Raw genomic sequence first — 22,050 nt, 5'->3', positions numbered from 1 at the left:
AATACAAAGAATCAGTAATGAACAGGATTCCCATGGCTGGCCAGCTAATGAGGCACAGTGAGGTAACTGCCTCAGGCAGTGGATTGGTGGATGTGGCAGATTAGCCACTGCTGCTAGCCCACCACCTGCCTTGCCGATGACCACCCCATTAACAGTCAGGCTGGTGGCTGCTTCTACCTGCCAGCAGTGGCAGTGCGTCATCCGTTCCCTGCAAGAAAGGGGGCAAAGAATGAAGTAGAAGGAAGTGTGGGATCCTCCACACACTTCCTTCTGCTCTGTGTGCTGCCACCTGTCTTATGGGCAGGGAGAGAAGGATGAGGAAGGAAGAGGAAGAATGGTAGCGGCAGCTGTTACCACCACCAAATAAGGGGAGGTGGGGAATGAGAATCGCGTTGGGGAACTGGCAGGAGTGGTTGCAGATCAGAGTCAGCAAGAAGGGAATTGTGGGGATAGGGGAAGGAGATAGGGGTCAGCAAGTGGAGAATGGAAATAATGGTTGGCAGGGGAATCAGCTGGGGTGGGAGGAGATTGATGGGAATTGGTCACAGCATACGCTACACATCTTGAGTAGGGGAAGGGATTATGATTGAAAGGGAGACTGGCACGCCATATAGTATGCCACAGGGGTGGAGAGTGACATCTTGCCACACAGCTTCAGGCACCAGGGGGTCTTGGGCAGGGCCTGACCATTTCATCGAAGATCCCAGGTTCAGTTTCTGACATCTGAAACCCTGGAGAGCTGATGCCATTCACTGCTATATACTGGTTTTCCTCGAAAGCCCCAAGACAGCAAAGAACAAGGAAGACTTCTACAGGTATCTCAGGATCTCTGTGTGGGGTTCAACACCACTAACTAGCTCCAAATAGAGAGGAAACTAAAAGCAAGTCACGGATGCTTAAAATCACACAGTGGTTACAGGATTCCTTGTACAATATTCTGATAAGCACTCATACCAGTTCCCAGATATCTTTGATACTCCTCAGAGTGAAGCAACACACTGATGAATCAAGGGAAAGAGAAGGAAGCTGTGCTTCACGGGGCCTTTTCCCTAGCAGCACCTTTCCTGTGGAAGTCTCTCCCTAGGAAGGCCAGACAGGCTTGCTCTTTCTCTGTTTTTAAGCACTGGTTGAACACCTTCTAAAAAGCTTTTGGTGCTCAGCAGACCTGGTGTTATACTAGTTTTATCCACGTTGTCACTGCTGATGTGCTTTTATTTGTATTTGAACTGGTTTAACCAGCTGTTTCAATTTTGTAATTTTTGTAAGTCACTTGGTGGTTTTTACATGAAAAACAGGATACAAACATGGGGGGGGGAATAATGTAACATTATGTGATATAGTTTAAAGACTCTAAGGGCTTACCTAAATGAATGCAAAATGCATTCTCTAAGGGCTTACCTAATGAATGCAAACACCCAACCCGTTTCACTTTTTACCCCCTTGATTTCTTCTGCCAGTCAGCCCTTTCAAGTATTTCCTAGCCATCACACGGAGGCCCCAGAAGCAAAGAGTCTGCTCCTGACCACCAGTGTATACCAAGCGGTTTCCTATTGAGGAATTCAGTTGCTTATGAGTGACTAATGAAACACAATAGTGTACCCAACAATGGGAGGAAACAGTGACTTGGCCTGGGAAAGAACTAAATCCCCCTTTTCCTCCTTGGATCAAATAATCCATTGCCATTGGAGAACACTTGGCTCATAATGCCCAGCCCAGCTATGAATTCAGGAGGCACTGCAGTATATATTATTTGCAATTGAGAATGAACACTTTACACAGTGCAGAAGACTATATAGGCTGCTGGATCAGCTTTGCAGCATGCCTTTCCCCTTGACTCTTGCATTCAGAGTTTTAGTGCGGAACTCCATTTGCTACTATAGTCTCTTGCTGCCAAATATAAGTGCCAAGGTCAGTTCCAGGTTTCAGGTAAACTGCCCTCCATGGACTCCCTCCTACCGTACGTGGATGGAAAATCCTCAAGGTTTATGGTGGGAGTTACGTTGGCACAGGGTTGCACAGATCTCCAAGTGCTTTTGGACGACAACTCCCATAATCTTCTGTCATGGTGGCCAACAGTCAGGGATGATGGGAGCTGCAGTCCAACATCTGCAGGAGGGACAACGTTGTGCAGCCCTGCCTTAGCCAATGGAAATAATAAGAAGTGATAATGGAGTGACTTTCTGCTGAGAAAGTCGCCCTGTCACCACCACATGAAGGCTAGGGGCACAGAGGTGGTTTCAGCATTTGGCAGTAGGACCCTGTGAGAGCCCTGGACCCTTCACAGTTGCCCAGCAATGCCAGTCCCTGATGCCAGCCCTGCTAAATCTGGATCTTTCTTTTTTTTTAAGTCTAAGAATCAAAGAAGGAAATGGTTTGTTGAGATAGATGACAGGAACATGTGAGCACCAGTTACACAGGAAGCTTTCTTTTCCCGAATCAGACCATTGGTACATTAGGATTGTCTTGACTAGCACCAACTCTCCAGGGTTTCAGATAAGGTTGTTTTCTAGATGTCCGGAACTGAACCTGGGATCTTCTGCAGACACAGCATGTGCTCTTCCACTGAGCTATGACTTCATCGACAGTTCTGCTCTTGCGCAGGTCCCGTTCAGTTTAATGGGGCTTTTATAGATTGTTAACTCTGTGCATTCCTGCATCAATTGCCTTGAGCATTTCTTGAAAAGGCACTATATAAGTTTTATATATGCATACATAAGTACATACCATACAGCCATAATACATTGCATAATAATAGATCATACATAAGTACAGAAGCACATATCATAAGAGCCGCCCCGAGCAGTAGTGTACTGCAAGGGTGGGGTATAAATGTTTTAAATAAATCATAGTCATCTAAGGTACCCAAATATCCCTTCTGCCTTTCAGCAAAAGTGAGAAGAAAGATTTCAGCCAAATCAAAGTACACAAAGTGAACTGATTAAACACTGCGTAATTTGTAAGGCTCTGGGTATTCTTGTCACAAAATAGAATTGCAGCACAATCTAAGCCTTGATTAATGGAATTTGTATCATGTTTCTGGCTTCAGTCTCAGAGTTCTGTCCACTATGTCATAGGCCAAGTGGTATGACAGGAAACTACTTAAACCAACAAATGTGTCTTTGGATGATTATAATAGGTTTTAGATACTTTAGACACATCTATGATTAAACAGAGTAGGTGCCACACAGGCATCTCTGCACACGATCACCTGAGAAAGCCCTGACAGATAGTAAAAGAAGAGAACTAGTGAGCACTCACCTGCGGCAATATTGAGAAGCTTGCAAGCTGTTTCAATGTCCTTGAGCACCTCACCCACCACCATACTCTGCACCTGCTCTAGAGAGTGCTCCTCCAGGTGAAGACTGGCTTGGTAGTCCATCTCAGGTATGAGGCTCAGACCTTGACTGTCAATGATAGGGCACTGCTCGGGTTCTTTAGGCACTTCCGTCCTTCCTCCTTGGCTGTTGGGTTGCGGGTTCTCACCCAGACCTTTGGGGACCCAGTTGCTGTCGTCTGGGTAGAGCATATCAAAGTACTGCAGGCAGAAGGTGGGCAGAGTTTGCTCAGGTGTGGCTGGTGGGCTAGGACTATCAAGGGACCTCCAGCTCTGGCTGTCAGGATCTTGAGCGACAGGCAACTTCTCCAGACCAGAAAATAGTACAGTATCCTGAAGGGTGACCCGGCTATGAGACAGAGCAGTCAGGCCTTGGCCAGCACTGCCCATCACTCTGTACAGGTTTGTTTCCAGATCTATCATCAAAGAAAGGGAGAAGAAAGGAAAGAGGGGGGAGAACATACACACCAGTCAGAAGGGATGGCTTGATAGTAATTTCTGCATTCCTGCCCAGTGATCAGGCACAATGGAGGAAAGCTAAGCCTGTTAAAGGAAAAGAAACTAGCAAAGAGTCACTCTGTGGCCAAAGAGACCCCTATATGAAAATAGGTTAAATAGCTCTTCATGGGCCCAGTCAACTCTTCTCTTCTGGGTCATTTGGCAATCAGAGGGCAGGGGAAGGAATCCTGTCAGTAAGGGTGAGGGGATAATAAAATGCAGAAGGGAGAGTTGCCCACGGTTAGGATCAGATGGCAACTTTCTGGACAGGGAGAACAAATATCTCCCTAGCATCCTGAGACCAAAGAGACTGGAGGAGGGACAAACCGCCTTAAAGCAACGGGCCCATCAATTTCATCTGTGCGTACAACTGTTTCTTCATCAAAATATGGACAGAAAACCAGCAAAGGGTGCAAACCACATTCGTTGCGGACTTACATGTTTTATTTTTTAATTTTAAAACTTGTATGCACATTTCACTTACAAAAGATCCCTAGGTGCTCACAAGAATAATAAAACAAACAAGTAAATAAAACATTTAAAAAACCGCAAAAGCCATAAATGAAGATAATCAAGTCTGTACAGCATTGTAAATATACATTGTAAATTTAAAAGCAGTTAAGTAATATGCTGGAAAGCCTGGGCAAATAACAAGGTCTTTGTCTGTCACAAGAAAGACATCAAATTTGGCACCAGGGGGAAGCTTCTCTGGGAAGGTCCTTTCTTATGACCACTGATTAAAAGGCCTCTTTTTGGTCACTAACCATCACACTTTAGATGGATCTTGAATATTCAGAGCTGCAGGTCTTGCTGCACAATCCATTTTTGTGTGCAGTAAATGAGCATCAGCACTTCCATTAGTTGTGCATAGTCTGCACAACCCTTCTCAGGACAGTATCTGTTTCAGAGCTAGCTAATTTTCTAAGCACTCAAAGAGCAACACTGCATACCTGCAAGAAATATTATATTTCCCCACAGATAGTTAATTATTTGTTATTGTGATTGCTATATCAAATGCAATTGTGTAAGATGTTACAGATATAGATTAAGTATTGCTTTTAATAGAACTAACCACAACTTCTTCTGCCATGTCTATGTCCTGGAAACCTTGAGGTGGCGGTTAGTTTAAAACAATTATTTGGAGACTGTTTACTTCCCTTCACCCAGATGAAGGGAAATTTTATTTTATTTTTCAAATGTGTAGACCACCCGGAATTTCCATCTCTGGGAAATAAAATCCCAGTTTCTTTTTGCATATTAATACATGTGGAAATTTGCACATGATTATTTACTAGTGATAAAAACACTGTGGATAAATTAAAATTTTAAAATGTCACCGGAGTGAAAACCACAGCTGGCAACCCTCCAAACAAACATTGGCTGGTCACATGGTGATAGACAGAGCAGCTCCCCTCACTGCAGGTCTTTCTCCCAGAGTCCATCTTTTGCTCAGTTTTAATGTCAGAAAGAAATGAAAGGTCAGAATATCAGGAGAAATGACGAACACAACTTCCTTCTAACAGATACTTCCCAACCCCCCAGAAAACCCTATGGTCTATATCAGGAGAAAATCAGAATGGGGCCCTTTCCAAGTTTGGTTTGCATCTGAACAAAAAACAATTAATTAATAAATAGTATAAGCTTTATTTAACCATATTTTTAAAGGGGGTCGTCATAAATTCAGGGTTGTCTTCTATTCAGGTAAATATAGTAGACAATTTCTAGCTTGCTGCTCACAGCACACTGCTTTACCTTCTAGAATTAAAAGGGCTAGATGAGGGTTGGGCAGATCCATATTTCAGTAGCTTGTCCCACTGGCTGACATCCTGACCAATAAAACACTTGAACAACAAAGTTTAATTTGTGCAAAAAGATTGTGTAGCTGTGCTAAATCGTGGAGATTTTTGGAATTGTGCTCTTGCACAAAAGTTCCTTGCAAAACATATGAGGCATGTTACAGGTTGCACACCTTGTGCTAGCGCAACAGTAGTCTAGAATGCAAGCTACAGATTTAGAGAACTAGCTAGTGCAACATGTCTGCACAAGCACTTCATTAGTCTAGATTTCAGCCTCATCGCTATGTTTGCTGATGGGACATTTCTATAATGTAGAGAGAGTGCATGTCTATAGTGCAGGGGGAGTGCATATGGAAAGTACACATGAGTACATGTCTATAGTGTATGTGTCCGCATACATTTGTGCATTAAAGGATGAAATCTGTGCTGAGTAGGTAAGCTAAGTGGAACTTTTTCACTTGAAGTGGCTGTCAATATATTCTGAGCTTAGCAAATCAAAGCCACTAGGTAAAAATCAGTATTTACATTATTGGGTTAGGGGGCAAAGCGGCTATATGGGCATGAGTTGGCTAAAATTTGGGGAAGTCAGGGCATGGGATGGAGTTTGTAGATTTCACTATGGGCTCCCCGACCTTTCCCCTCATAAGCTAAGAACTCGGTAAGATTTCTCAATGGGCAGAACCAGCTGAGGACTGGAAGGCACATAAGAGCAAGAAAGCCGTTCCAGAGTTCTTAAGCAGGGTTCCTGAAGAGCTGGAAAGCTCTTACCTATGAGGGCAGTGGCAATGTAATTTCCCCCCTTCATATCCCTAAAAGTTCCCAATTGCATTGAACAACTTCATAGGAACAAATCTAAATTTGGAAGGGTTGTTCCACTTTTGTATTTCCCAAGCCTGTGACATAAGGGTGTATCCTAACCTTGCACTCTATGAATAGTTAAGATACAACCCACTGTCCAAAATGGAGGATACATTATTTCTACCACCAGGCACAATGATTCACCATAATTGTAGTGGTTACCCTATAGCAGAGATTCTCAATGTTGGGTCCCCAGATGTTGTTGGACCCCAGTGGCCTTTGGTTGGGGATTATGGGAGTTGAAGTCCAATAACATCTGAGAACCTAACGTTGACAATCCCTGCTCTATAGCATTTTGGGATTAAAGTCTAGACATTTATCATTGCATATAACATGTGTCATCGCATATATGCAACACATTTACACGGAAGACGAAAACCACTATAAAGGCAAAACTCCTCTTTAGAAGGCTCAAGCAATCCTAAAGACGTGTGTGTTTAAGAGGTTTGCCAACACAATCAGCTCCAGTTGGCTGCAATGTCTTTCGGTCTGGTGCAAATACAAGAGCTAGCAGTGATTTCTGGGGAAACTGGCTTTCTATGGGGATTTTAATTTCTATCCTATGTGCACTCACTCTTGGTATCTTGGGTAACTTTTATTAACATACCAGGAATAAGGGTAGGGTGAGTGTATTGTGCTAACAGGGGCTTCCCCAAGTCAGAGAGTTCGGTTCTTTGCTTGCTGAAAGAAGTCAATTGGGGATTTTCTCCAGTCATTTTCATTTCAAGTTGTGCAAGAAGATGGGGTCTTGACATCTCAGGTATCAGAAAAATGTTACCTAAGATACCAAGAGTAGGTGCATGTAGGATAAAAATTAAAATTTGGCTGTGAGCCTAAAGACACCTGTCTGGAAGTAAGAATCATTAACAGCAACTGGATTTATTTTCAAGTAAATATGCTGAGGTTTAGAATACTGAGGTCTTAATGAAATGACAGGCGGGACATACCTTATCCGAGAAACTCACCTCCCTACCACTACCACAGTCTTGATTATATTAAACTTCTCAGCCCTTCTGGTAAGACAAACAAGTGTCATTCAAAATATTAGGAGCTCAGAAATTAAATTAGGAAAATGGACATGAATCATAAAGGAAGACTGTGGCAGTGCAGGGAACAGAGCCCAGATTCCCTCCGTCTTAGAGTACTGCAGTATTCACATTTTGTCTCCGTAGTCTCTCTCTCTAAAACAAAAACAAAAACTGCCCTATACCTCAGCAGAGCATGAAGTCACAGAGACAGGTGACATCCGATGGAGTTTTTATCTTTAAACCTTTTAACCCCTGAAATAATGTTTTGAAGAAAACTTCCAACTTGTTTTCTTTTAATCTGTGCTTTAAAACGTCGCGTCCATCTGTCTTTGGTACAGAGAGGCCTGAACTCAACAGAGGAGGAGATGAGCCTGCTGAATTTCCATGGCAACCTTTGGAACTGTCACTAACCAAACAGAAAGCCTGACTGTTCCCTGAGGCTTTAAAGGCAAAATCCTTCTGAAATAAGAGTGCAGAAAAAGGCTGCTGTTGAGGTCAGAAGCCCAATGTGTGAGCTGGAGTCTATCGCTCACAAATGCTCCTGTTTCTCTTGCGCCACCTGCCACCCCCCAATCAAGCTAACAACTCACTATTCTCTTGCAAATAACGCAATAATTCTTGTGTGAGAGCCTACAGAAATAAACAGTCTGAGCATGGAAGAGTATCAAACCAGCACTACCATGAAGCACAACTGAGTGAGCAAATCCAGGACATACCAATTATCCAATAGCAACAACCATGTTGTGCATGCCAGAAATCTCCACACACAATGTACCAACCATCTTCTACTCTCAAATAAACTCATCAAGTAAGTTGAGCGTAGGCCCAGGCTCTTCAGAGAACCAACCAACATATTGCAATGTGCAGAAAGTGAAGATCTCATTCCCCATCACAGTAAGCCAGTGTCAAGTCGGCACACACAGCATACCCAGCGGTAAGGATATTAACCCTGGCCAAGGAAGGCAACCTTGGCACTTCAGCAGTCGCTGAACTACAACTCCTACCACCCCCAGCCACAATTTACAGGTGGTCTAGGACACCATAGGGCTAGGTTTTCCAAGGCTAGACATTCTTTAATCATAACATGTTTTTATCATCAAAGTTTGAAACATGATTCACTTAGAACAATGAATAAATCATGACCACCAAATTCAGGTGAATGGGAAACTAGGGACATGTTGGCAGGTATGTTATTGGCTTCTTTCATACACATGTATAAAATCAATTCAGTTATTACTGCAATATCTTAAACTCAAAAATGTGTTTGGCACATTTCTTCCTCAGTACTATGCAATGCTCATTTCTACCAGTGGTTTGCAGACATATCATACACTCTGGGTTATGATTATATGGGGCGACACTGTTTGAAATAGCTCAGCAAGTACACTTGGAGGGAATGGGGGTAGAGAGCTTTAGGGGGGGAAACCCTCTTTTAGTCTGTTCAGGCTTCAGTGTTAGTTAGCAACGCAGAGATTAATGCAGTGTGCCCATCATCAGAGAAGTGGGGGCATAGATGTAAGTAGTAGTACAGGTTTACTGCAGTTGTGTTGCTTGACAGCCACTGGCCTTCAGTATACTATCTTCAATGGGAACTACAGTTCTCATTTAAAACCAGGAGTGAATGCATCTCTGGAGATATTCATTCCAAATCTTCCAAGTCAAATAAATGTGCCCTTTGTGTGGGGTTTTTATTTACTGAAGTGTTCTGTACAGTACATTACCATCTACTTTGCTCACTTCAGTGTGCCAAAGAATGTCATTTCCTTTCTGCTGTTCCTCGCAGGTTTCTGCCCAAGGGCTGGACCCATATTTGTTCCCCACAATGAACGATATATGGTAAATAAGAGATAATTAAATGTCAGTAGTTGCTGCAAGCCAGAGTTCCATTATCCCTGATTGGCCAATGAAAGACACCTGGAAGATTGCATCTTACAGTTAGATTTGTTTTTGAAGCAAACCAGAAACCCAGTTTTCTATTACTGATCACACAGAGCAGGCTGACATCTCTAATTTGCTCTTACAAAGAGATTCTAATTATCTCTGGGAGGGATAATTAAAGCACATTTTAGAAGTACTCAGTGGATCTGCCTAGCTCTATTGAAGACAAGATATGGCTTCCTATGCCACAGATGCAAAAAGCAGATCAAAAAGGAAGTAGAAGGATTTGCCCAATCAATGTGGCACAAACATATGGACTGTTAAAATGCAGGAGTTTCAGACCCCTACATGTACTTTGACTACTATGTAGTGGTCTCTTTCTTTCTCCTTATGTGTCAACAAAACTTGAAAATTATAATTAAACCTTATAACTGTAATCAATAATCACAACCAAGTTAAAATTAAACAAGTTTCAAGAAAACTGGTTTGAATCTAGTATTGGACCTAGTTAAATAAAAACGGATTATATTTGTAAACCTGGAAATAAATACTCAAAGCACAATTTAGGAGGCTGACATTTTAAAAGCCATATCACTGCCATAGATCTTTGAAAGTTTGGCTCTTCTTACAAAAAGTTCTACAATAACAGTTTAACCTCTGCATTCAGTCCCTTCTTTGCACAGGGAGTACGTTGGTTTCAACTCAGACATGCTGACACAGTGTGATTTGTAATTGCCAGGTATTTCAAACACAGCACCCACAAATCAGGAACAGATATTCAAGGAACTGTTCAGCTCAATGACCCTCATTAAGACTGAAGACTCTGACCTTAGAAGAGTTTCCAGTGAAGATACAAATTGCCAGTATCTATATTGTGACTTCTAATGTATTAAAAATGATATCTCTTACATCACCAGCAACTCTGACTCTCCAGGCATCCTTAACATCCAGTCATATGTTTTGTCAGTCCCTCCCACATGTGTTCCTTGAAGATGGCATCAGCAAGGACTACAGTTTCAAGAAGTGGATGGTTCTACTGCCTTTTAGGATGATGTTCACATGGAAACATCTGGATGTACAATTGCTTACAAACATTAGGTTATATCAGAAAATATATCAGAGGCTCTGTATGTATAGTGCTGGGGAAACAAGTCTGATTTGCTTGTTCCAATAAGCAAATAAGTAATGATAGGCTTTCAACCAAATGTTCACACAAAGCACTGGCATAGAGACTAGAGTTGAGATTCAAGGTGGTGCTAAGTAACTAAAGTGTGTAAGTAATTAAGCATTGTAGACAACTTAAGCCATACCTTTCACAAGGAAAGCTACATACAAGCAAGAATGAGTGGCTGACATGATGCATCATGTTTTTTAGTGACACTATGAACCATGTTGCAATGAAGGCCTTGGAAAGGATATTTAGATACTGTGATGTGTCTATACCTACAAAGATTAGAGTCGTTCGGACAGTGGTTTTCCCCATGACACTCTATGGATGCAAAAGCTGGACTTCGAAGAAGCGAGATAGAAAAAGTACTGACGCTTTTGAACTTTGGTGCTGGAGAAGACTTTTTAGGATACCATGGACAGCCAGGAAAACAAACAAATGGATCATAGAACAAATCAATCCAGAATTTTCACTCGAGGCACAGGCTCAAAATGTCATACTTTGGACACATTATGCAAAAATCCAGCTCCCTTGAGAAGTTCATAATGCTGGGGAAAGTTGAAGGAAAGAGAAGAAGAGGACGACCATCAGCAAGGTGGATGGACTGAATTAATGAATGCACCACTGTGAGACCTTAAAGGCCAAGCTGAAGACAGATCATCCTGGAGAGAATCTATCTATGTGGTTGCTAAGAGTCGACACCAACTTGACGACACTTCATCAATCAATCAATGAACCATGTCAGGACTGCTGCAGGTGCATAAGGCAGCTCTGACTCTATAGTGCTGGTTGCGGCTGCACAATCAGCACTGCTGCAGTTACTCCCCTTTCCCATTCCTGTATGAACCAATACAGAAGTTCAGTTCTTCAAAGATGGCTAATAGGTTTGACCTTTTAGCTTCTAATGTCAATGGATTAAAGTACATGGTAGGTTAGCACAAGGTGAGGGACAGGGTAGGATACTGTTAACTTGGCTCCCAAACATCTACAATGCTCACCACAGATCCTTAGTGCTAAGCAGGGGAGACTGGAGCAAAGCTTAGTTTTGAGGACACTCACTACATTGATGCAGGTATCTCTATTCCAGTAAAATTATCTTGCTAAACTAGGCTACAATATTGCAGACTATTCCATGTTCATACTCTTATTTTCTGAGGGCTATGAAGGGGAATAGAGTTTCTAGATTTCTGCACTAAAATTTTCAGCAGAAGCATTGCTCTATTCTGCAGAATGATTGTTTAAACACTCTCTCTGATATTCTGACTAAGACTGCATGTGCATTAAATGAGATACATCCATGCAGCTGAAGGTAATTGTGCACATGTTGAAGAACGATGTTCACCAGTCTATTTTTCCTCCAGAAACGCCCCATGCCATTAAAAAACATGTCCCTGAGGGCTGACCAGCTCTAAGGAACATATTTCAGATGGCACTGGACACTTCTGGGGAAAGGGGAGATCAGTGAAAATCGTGCACGTGCACACACCCACACCCTGGCACGAGTGCTGATGCTGTGGTAGCTGGGAAGCCTCCTGCAACATGGGCACTTCTTCCTGCTGCACACACATAGCCTTTGTCACAATGTCCGTCTTAAATATTTTCTCAGCAGCTATACAGCTGTATAAGGCAGCTATATACATTCATATACAGTATGCTGCCTGAAAAGTGTTGCCACCGTAAAAAGTAGGCAAAATACTAGGGTTTGCTACAAAAAGGGATTAAGATGCCCATATTTAAGTCAGTGGCTTACCCATACAGTTAATATGGTGGGCTTCACTTCTTACCCTATTTGAAAACAGATAAAACTGGAAAAACTATTGAAGGGACCATAAACATTACTGAAAGGGCAAACAATTTGCATAATAGCAGAGGCTAAATGATATAAGGACTCTAACAAAGAGAAGAGATGCTCAAGGGGAGCTATGAATGCTAGTAGTATAGAATCACATCTGTTTTTCGAGAAAGTGACCAGGGAATATTTGTTTACCATTTTGCATAATTCTATGCCAGTAATTTTCAGATGATGTTCGAGGGAACTTATAACAAACTTCTCAACGAGAAGAGCAGTCAAATGACAACTTGCCCACCATTACTGATGTTCTCTTGCAATGTAGAGCCACAGAAGAGTGTTCAGTAGTTCTAGGGCACATTATCAGTTCATGTGGGGTACCAGAAGGGCACCAGAGACATGGCCAATGCTCCACACAGTCTAAATGTATCTACTTGCAAATAGCAATACACAATGGAAAATATTTCCTGAAAGTCAAAAGTTTGAAAACGATTGTGCTAGGTACAGTCACGCATAAGGTTTGAATCAGTTTGTGCCTAAAGTGGTTTATAGCACAAGTGCAAAATGGACTAGATTGTACATTTGGTGCTGCTTCTGCGTTCTGTCCCACATTGACAGCGTGCACATGCATGACATAAACCCCACAAAAGAAGCTCAGAGGCACTTGTTTGTGTCACACGTGAAAGCAGTAATAAAAGACAATATTTTTAAAAAACCAGTTGCAGGGGAGTAACAGCAGGAGAGAGGGCATGCCCTCAACTCCTGCCTGTAGGCTCCCAGTGGCATCTGGTGGGCCACTGTGTGAAACAGGATGCTGGACTAGACGGGCCTTGAGCCTGATCCAGCAGGGCTGTTCTTATGTTCTTAAGACACCCATTAAAAATTATTGCAGGATACTCAATTCATTCCATCGAATGAAATAATGGCCATCAGTAAAACTGGTTCAAAAAAGGTCTAGACAAATGACTTAAGTAGCTTCTTGCACAACAAGCCCTAAAACAGATGGTCAGAAGTTGAAAGTGATCATGGAGTAGGAGAACTCCGTCTCTATGAGTGTTCTGTACTATTACATTTCCACTCATGCAGCCAGATGTTGCCTCTGTCAGACACTGCATATTTTATTAAACTGGATAGTTTTTCCTGACCCAGGGAAAGCCTTTCTATAGAATTTACCCAAACAACAGACATTTCTACTGCATTCTAAAGGCAACAGCAGGCTCCATTCTGTTGGCTGATCTGTGGTATCATTGTGTGGGCTGCACAGCAGTGCAGGCTGACATGCAAGGAAACATAATTTTCAGCGTGGGATTTAATTTGATGGCCCAGTTGTCCTCTCCAGCACAATTCATTTACCTTGCAAAGGCCCTGCATGTTTTCCAGTGATACACTCTGAAGGCTGCCTCTCCAAAGGCAGTGCCACATGTTTTGAAAGCTCAGCTTCCCCTCGCCTGCCCCCCCCATTATGCTACAGATACTAGGAAACCTCATAGGGAGCTTGTGCCTCTAGGTTTCCCAGAGAGATACTGCCCAGCTCCAAACCTCTAGTTTATTTGCTCTGGATTAAATTAAGACTTTAACAAATCAGCCCTAAATCCAGCCCCCATGTGGCTTCCAGCACAAAAGGGAAACTGGTAACAGCTTGCAAGGCCAGAGTCCTGAGAAAGCTCTTTGCCAAATCATGACAGTGGGGAGTTGCTTGGAAGTGGGATTAGATCTTCCTCTTGCCTTGACCACAAGCAAAGGAGATAATAAACAAGACTGGATGCCAGATATTTTGTGGGCCTTACATCAACAGTGCTGCAGCTGCGGGCTTGCCTCTCCCTGTCATCCATCTTGCTACAAGGCCCCCCCAAGGTCTGGACAGAAAAAGATATTGGACCAAACACTATCTATATATCAGGACTACAAGCAGCACACACTGACACAGACCAGAAACTACAAAAATTTTACATGCTTGGGTTGCAAGGCTTTAGGGTGGGTACAGCAGATCTGTTCTCCTAAGACCACACCTGTTGGCAGCAGTGGGTCATATCCAGGGGTGCACCTAGGTAATTTTGGAGCCTGGACCTAAAGGCCTTTGGAGCCCCGCCCCCCCCACTCCCGCTGCAAGTTAAGCATATTTTTTTACATGTAGGTTCTTGAGGGCATAAACCACACCACCCAGGACAGACTAAAGATGATTGGGAGGGGGCCCAGGGAGTGTGGAGGCCCTAGACTTCGGCCCCAAAGTACAGGAGAAAGAGCACCTCTGGTCGTATCTGTTGAATTGCTTTGAGTCTGGATTCTGATGCCAGCTATTTTGGTGTTGCTTTGCTATACTGACTATGCATTTGGCTATCCATCTGCTCCAGTCCCTGGTTCAATATGTGTGGGAATGGGGGAAGGATGATTGATAAGAGCTCAAGGTAACTGAATAAATCTGTTGTCAAGAGGCAGAGAAACCTCTGCTCTCTAAAACAGTGGGGCCAATCTCCAGTGCAAGTGCTGCAAGTTATGAGGGCAGCAGGGAGCTGTAGTGCTCCTGGACAGTAGAAGGGTGGCCTCCTGGACTGGCATAGTTGGAAATGCACTCCTGAGTTCTGCCGGCTTCTTCTACATTGCACTGCTGCTGCGTGCTGTCTCATTTGCTAGACCAGAGGCAAGACACACTAGGGGAGACAAGGGTGGTTCTGCAGACACTTTTTAGTGTCCGCTGTTGTGTGGTGCCATCATCTACTTGGGTCTGGACTTATGGCATACTTGCCAAAATGGCTGCCCATGGCTGTTCTAATGGCAACATAGCAATAGCAATAGCAATAGCAATAGCACTTACATTTATATACCGCTCTATAGCCGGAGCTCTCTAAGTGGTTTACAATGATTTAGCATATTGCCCCCAACATTCTGGGTACTCATTTTACCAACCTCGTAAGGATGGAAGGCTGAGTCAACCTTGAGCCCCTGGTCAGGATCGAACTTGTAACCTTCTGGTTACAGGGTGGCAGTTTTACCACTGCGCCACCAGGGGCTGTGGTAAATAAACATGGATTATTTCTGCTGAATTGCCTCCTAAGGCAAGGCAAATACAAATGTCACATATTATAACCTCTGTTCTTCATATAGCTGAAGTCAGAACAAGGGTACGGAGTGAAACAGCTGCAGAAATTTTACCAAAAAGAGGAGTGCTGGTGAGCCTAGGAACCGAAACATTATGGTGGAAGGCAAGTGCATGGAGCTTTGCATCATTGCTACTCTTTCAGCTTCCCACAACAGTATTCAATTCTGAGAAGCCAAGTGCTCGAGGTCTGAGAAAGAGAACCTGGCGAGGAGCAGAACCTCTAGACTGTGGGAGAGAGAAGTCTGAGTAATCTTCTGACAAAGTGTGCTGTACTCTAAGGGTGGGGACCTTTGTTTGGTTTTCTCTGGCTTTGGCACACCGGCTGCTTGCTTTATAGGGCAGGTGGGGAACTGTTTACTTGGAGAAGCTGCTCCAAACAAGAAGGAGATTCACTGGAACAACAGCACAAGGAGTGAGTGAATGTTCAAAACAAAAAACAAAACAAAAAAGTTGAAAAAAGGAAAGCTAGCTTCCCTCTCACAACTCCCTTTTAATCCTATTGCATATTTAAAATGTCAGACCTCAGGTCTTAGTGAATCACTCACAGAAACCATATTAGCAAATCAATATCCTCATTGTGCTTCTACATAGAGAATCCCAGATCTGGTAGGGATCTGAGATTCTAATACCTGGACCATGAATAACTCCGGGTCCTATAGGCACATTCTACACAGTTTTCTTCCTTACTGCATTTTTTCTCCTCTTTTTCCCCCCCTACAAAGCCTTCCTACTGCTAGTTAAATCCTCCTTGATTTTCCACAAAACCCTATTGACATCCAGCCACTGGACTCCTTTTCACAACTTTTGCCTTCTCAGTTTCCCCCTACCATCTCTCCTTTACACACGCTTGAGGCGATAATCCTTAAATCATTAAGATCATATACATCCTGTTAATTAAAATGATGTAAAGGGATACCAGCTGCCTGACTTTGAATCTGCATCTAATGCATACTGCCGGTGTACACTGAAATCTTCTTTCTTCTTCTCACCACTCTTAGTTTTTCAAAGTCCAACAGCTTGCAGAGGTAGCCTAATTGCTTGGGGATTAAGCAAACAGTGGTTAACCATGGAACAGGTGTTTCTTTTCTGCTTCCTCATTGCCAGTCCCAGCACCTTGGAGAGAGCTTCAGACCAAAAACCCTTCATGTCAACTTTAGAGATTTGGCCCACATTTTTGTATTAAAGGAACACAATGATGAGAAGCCAGGCAGCCACTCTGCACCATAACCAAGCAGTCTTGGAATAAGCAGACTCCTTTCTCAAACACTACACTGTAGCTACACTCAACAGTATCGATATCTGCAGGAATGGGTGTGTTTTACTATTGCCTGTCACACATAGAGAATTTGGTACTGAGTGCAAAATTCAGCATTATTATAATAGTGAAAAGCAATTTGTGAAAAGCTCAGCATGCATTTTGTGAGAAAGTAATGTTTCTAGTCCTTTGTGGATGCAAGGATATGCTTGAAAACCTGTGGACAGTACCTGGTAAAATCTCAGAAACCAGAAAAAAGAGCTAGCAAGGCTTCCAGGGTGAGGGTATGATGTTTTGGTGCCTTCCACAGCTCTTTGGCCTTCTCAATAGTTAGTAGAGGCATAAACAGAATAATCAAATATATTCACATTTTATTAGTTCACATAATAAATATGGATCATCTGCTTTGATTCTGGTTTTTGTTTAGTATGGAGTTAGGGCTGATATTATTGCTATTATCATAGTATACTCAATTCTGGATATGAGTTCACCTCACAAAGATTAGAGATCCAGTGTACTATAGTGGTTAGTATGCTGGAGTAGGAGTGGGGAGACCCAAGCTCAAATCCCTGTCCAGTTATGAAGCTCATTGGTGACCTAGGATGAGTCACTAATCCACATCTTATCCCACCTCACAGGGCTGTTGTGAAGACAAAATTAAGGGACGATCATTTATTCCATCCTGAGCTTCTTGGAGGAAGAGTGAGAAAGAAATATAAGTAAAAAGTTCCTCCCTTTAAAAAGCCATGTGTCAGAAAACAATAATATTGCCTAGAAATCACACAAGTAAGCAATATTTTTTTCTTTTTCATGCAATATTTCTATTAATCATACAGCCTTCTGAGAACTAGATATGACTGTAGCTAATCTATATTCCTGATGCAACTTAAAAATGAGTCGATGGGCTGGTTCTCATGATCAATGTAATGTCCATTTCCCAGGAATCCAGAGGTTCCTGCGGTGTGTGCATTCCTGCTTTAAAGTCGTGATAACCCAGAAAATCTCAGCAATCTCCAGTTGAGAACATGCCAATCTGACATGAAGCCAATATGGGAAATCTGACATTTGATGTTGGCTTAACAATCTCGGCTTCATGTTGGGTTGGTGCATTGCTGACTACCTAGATTTTCCAGATTCTCATGACTACAAAACAGGAGTGCACATGCAATGGGAATCCCTGGTTTTCCAGATAACGGACATTACATTGATCATGAGAATCAGCCCAATGTCAACCATTTTGTTTATATATAGGTAGTTCTTACAGATTCATGGTTTTGGATTGGGCTCCAATAAGAATTAAACAAATAGGATTTGGCCATCAAAATTAGTCCTTATTTTTTGTGCCAAGATGCACATCAGATGAAGCAGGGATTTTGTGAAATTATTCCTTATTGTTACTGTACAGGGGGCCCCTCTGTGAAGAGTGCTATACATGGATCAGATGAGCACAGGCTGGGGCTCACTGACAAAAAAAGCTGGTCTGAAGTCTCAGTAAGACACACACACACACACACACACACAATTGGAATTATGCCTTTTAACAAACAGCTCCAACATATTCTTCATGCAAAGGTTACAGTGACCCAACCAGGAGCCAAGAAGGTTGATTTGTTAGTATTAGAAGCTTGGACAAAATGTGCCCCATCTTAACCCATTCTCTCCACCCCACCCCACCCCCCACCCACCCACCCACCAACACAACCACATAAGGAGCTTTTCCTCTACTAGTGAAAGCAGCCAAGGAATAAAAGGAATTATGGAATATGTTCCTCTGATGTCTAAAACAAACAATTGCCAAACAATAACATAATGCCACACTGAGTTTGCCAGCAACGATTTGAGCACTTCCATTTACTTTCTTCACTACAGGAAAGTTGATCTGGAGTGTGCATGTGGCATAGTACAATAAGCAAAGAGCCACACAATAAAGAATCAGGGCAGTGTGTTTGTGCATGTGTGTGAATGTATTGAGATAGCAGATGCCCATACATGTCAAGAAATGAGTGCAAATACCAGGGAGTACATATCAAACATCACCTTAAGTGGTGCAGCGGGGAAATGCTTGATTAACAAGCAGAAGGTTGATGGTTCAAATCCCCGCTGGTACTTTATCGAGCAGCTGTGATATAGGAAGATGCTGAAAGGCATCATCTCGTACTGCGCGTGAGGAGGCAATGGTAAACCCCTTCTGTATCCTACCAAAGACAACCACAGGGTTCTGTTATTATTATTATTATCACATTTTATTATTATTACATTTATATCCCGCTCTTCCTCCAAGGATCCCAGAGCGGTGTACTACATACTTGAGTTTCTCTTTCACAACAACCCTGTGAAGTAGGCTAGGCTGAGAGAGAAGTGACTGGCCCAGAGTCACCCAGCAATTATCGTGGCTGAATGGGGATTTGAACTCAGGTCTCGCCAGTCCTAGTCCAGCACTCTAACCACTATACCATGCTGGCTCTCACTGTGGGCACCAGGAGTCGAAATCAACTTGATGGCACACTTCACATATCACACAGGCTCTTAAGTTTGCCTACACTCTCCAAGAGACTCCAACAGCCCTATGAGGAAGGGAAATTTAATTTCCGTTTTACAGATGGGACATACATTGCTATTGTACTTCTGACACATAAAAGTTAACCTGAACGTGTTGCATCCTTTGATCAATACAGACTCTTTACTCTTTTACAGACTCTAAAGATAGTAAGCCCCAGTATGTCTATTGCTACTCAACAGTGTTATTACTTGTATTTCTTCATGTAATATTTCTGCTACTGATTTCTCCAATAGTATTTCAAGCCATACACTATTTCTAAGGTCCTGTTAAGCAGCTGGTCTACAGGTGCAAAGACAGAAAAGAGGCTAATCCAAATGGCCCATTCTGTGGCAGGACACCTATAACCATAGGAACATAGGAAACTGCCATATACTGTGTCAGACCATTGGTCTAGCTCAGTATTGTCTTCACAGACTGGCAGCGGCTTCTTCAAGGTTGCAGGCAGGAATCTCTCTCAGCCCTATCTTGGAGAAGCCAGTGAGGGAACTTGAAACCTTCTGCTCTTCCCAGAGCGGCTCCATCCCCTGAGGGGAATATCTTACAGTGCTCACACATCAAGTCTCCCATTCATATGCATCCAGGGCAAACCCTGCTTAGCTAAGGGGATAAGTCATGCTTGCTTCCACAAGACCAGCTCTCCTCTCCAGAGCACCAGTCTCAGGTCTTCATCTACCTCTTTTAACTTCCAAGGAAGAAGATGCTAACCTCTGCTAATGGTGAAAAGGGGCACTTTTTCATGGTGGCTTTCGCATATTTAGCAGGGTAAGAGCAACTGGCCATATTCCTCCCAGCACAACCTCTCTCCATTGATTGTAAATCATGAGCCTTTTGGGGGACAGGGAACCATCTTTTCATTCTTTTTGCTATGTAAACTGCTTTGAGAACTTATTTTAATTGAACAAGGAAAGGAAAGGTTGTGCCGTTGAGTCGGAGTGGACTCCTGGCGACAACAGAGCCATGTGGTTTTATTTTGGTAGAATACAGGAGTGGTTTACCATTGCCATCTCCCATGCAGATTGTGAGCCCATTGGGGACAGGGAACTATCTTATTTATTTATTATTTCTCTGTGCAAACTGCCCTGAGCCATTTTTGGGAGGGTGGTATAGAAGTTGAGTGAATGAATGAATGAAATGAATGCAGTATGAGATTATGTCTTTCAGCACCTTCCCAGAATATGTGTCCCCCCAGAATATGGGAAACTCCTATATTGGGCAACAGTGATGTCACTGTTGCCCAATATAGGAGTTTCCCATATTCTGGGGAGACACACCAGTGGGGATTCGAACCAACATCCCCCTGCTCTCTAGGCAGGTTACTTTGCCTGCTGTGCCATTAGGTGGCAAGCAATATCAAATGCCAATAAACAAACAAATAAATAAATAAATATTAATAATTATAATAATGCTACATTTTTCACGAATACATGCCTTCTGGAAGACACTGCCAAATTCTGTCCTTGAAACCTAAATAGGTATAATTGAAACTTAGCTAATGCTGCTGCAGATAGTGCCTGTAGGGTAGAACCTCCAGTGCCTTTTCTTCAAACTAAGTGCAGTGCATCTGCCTTACAGGGCGAACCTGCACACAAAAGAGCAAACTTTGGCTGACATCCTGACTAATGAAATGCTTGCCAAAGGACGCTGTGTGTGTCAAAGTAGTTACACCAGTCACTTGCACTAAGCCTGGAGCTTGCAGTACAGACTAGTGTTGCAATACTGAATGTATACTTGAACCTGCACAACAGTTGCACAACCAGCAGCTTGCCTCATTTGTTTTCAAAGGAGCAGAAGCCATGCACTTTTTGTGGAGTACTGCAGTTCCACATCTCTCCTTTTGTTAGTGCAACTCTGCTAACTGTTTGCACTAGCACAACTTTGCTAATTATGCAATGCTTCTTTTGGTCAGCCACTTCAGGCACTACTGCTGTCAAAAACAGAGTTCTTATAGGGAGCAAACTCCAATGAGAAACATAGGGGCAGATTTCAGTCCTCTAAAAAACAGCGCCAGGCCAGGCCAGACCTGGGGCGAGGCATAAAAGAGGTGTAAAATGGCATGTGAAGAGGAGTAAACCGGTTGTGAGATTGACTGTACCAACTAAGTGGCGCAACAGTCTATACCAGGGATTCTCAACCTTGGGTCCCCAGATGTTATTGGACTTCAACTCCCATAATCCCCAACCAAAGGCCACTGGGGCTGGGGATTATGGGAGCTGAAGTCCAATCACATCTGGGGACCCAACGTTGAGAATCTCTGGTCTATACCCTTCACCTCTTTCAAAGTGCCTGTGTAACTTCCAGTTAATAGTAACAGGCAGTGCATGTGCTTTTCAATCTGAGGGAAAGAACTGCTTGGTCTTCCCTCGGCACTGAAATAAAACCCTACATCAGCTCTAGCAGTTACAAAGGCTATTCTCACATGCAGGCAAAACAGGGATAAGGAAGCCCAGCCTGGTTTAGCCTGCACGTGAGAACCACCAGGAGCTACTCGGCTCCCACCAGTGTTGCAGTGGCAAACCTACCTCCAGAGCCCACTTTCAAAACAAGGTTAAGGGAGCAAGTGCTCCCTTAACCTAATTTTTTCCTGATCATCTGCAGGGCTCCAGCCAGCATTGGGATGATCCTCATAATGTACCATGCATTTGTGTGCTGCATTGTGGGAGTTCCAGGTGCCTCCTGGCTCCCCCAAACTTCCCTGCTGCCAGCAGAAGCCAGCAATCATCTGGGTGGGCGATCCACCCAAAGGGCTCACAGTCTCATTCTTACTTAATGAGAATGATCTCTCTATTTCT

General features: G+C 43.1%; 1 protein-coding gene across 4 annotated transcripts in view; it reads right to left on the bottom strand.

Moving 5' to 3' along the window:
• SPDEF (SAM pointed domain containing ETS transcription factor) overlaps nt 1-22,050 on the bottom strand; it is a 45,299-nt gene that overhangs the window by 7,513 nt on the left and 15,736 nt on the right. The window contains exons 1-2 of one of the 4 annotated variants that reach the window (XM_053244017.1): nt 18,739-18,787; nt 3,259-3,750 (exon numbers count right to left, since the gene is read on the bottom strand). In XM_053244017.1, coding sequence (XP_053099992.1) covers nt 3,259-3,724 — 466 coding nt within the window. In that variant the 5' untranslated portion in view covers nt 3,725-3,750; nt 18,739-18,787. Of the gene's footprint in view, nt 1-3,258; nt 3,751-7,696; nt 7,894-16,374; nt 16,481-18,738; nt 18,788-22,050 lie in introns of those variants that run through there. The other 3 variants (XM_053244014.1, XM_053244015.1, XM_053244016.1) reach the window with 3 other exon arrangements.

The sequence above is a fragment of the Hemicordylus capensis genome, chromosome 4, assembly GCF_027244095.1.
Source record: "Hemicordylus capensis ecotype Gifberg chromosome 4, rHemCap1.1.pri, whole genome shotgun sequence".
NCBI classification, from domain to species: domain Eukaryota; kingdom Metazoa; phylum Chordata; class Lepidosauria; order Squamata; family Cordylidae; genus Hemicordylus; species Hemicordylus capensis.
The sequence above is the reverse complement of the archived record's forward strand: the minus strand, read 5'-3'. Positions and strand labels throughout refer to the sequence as shown.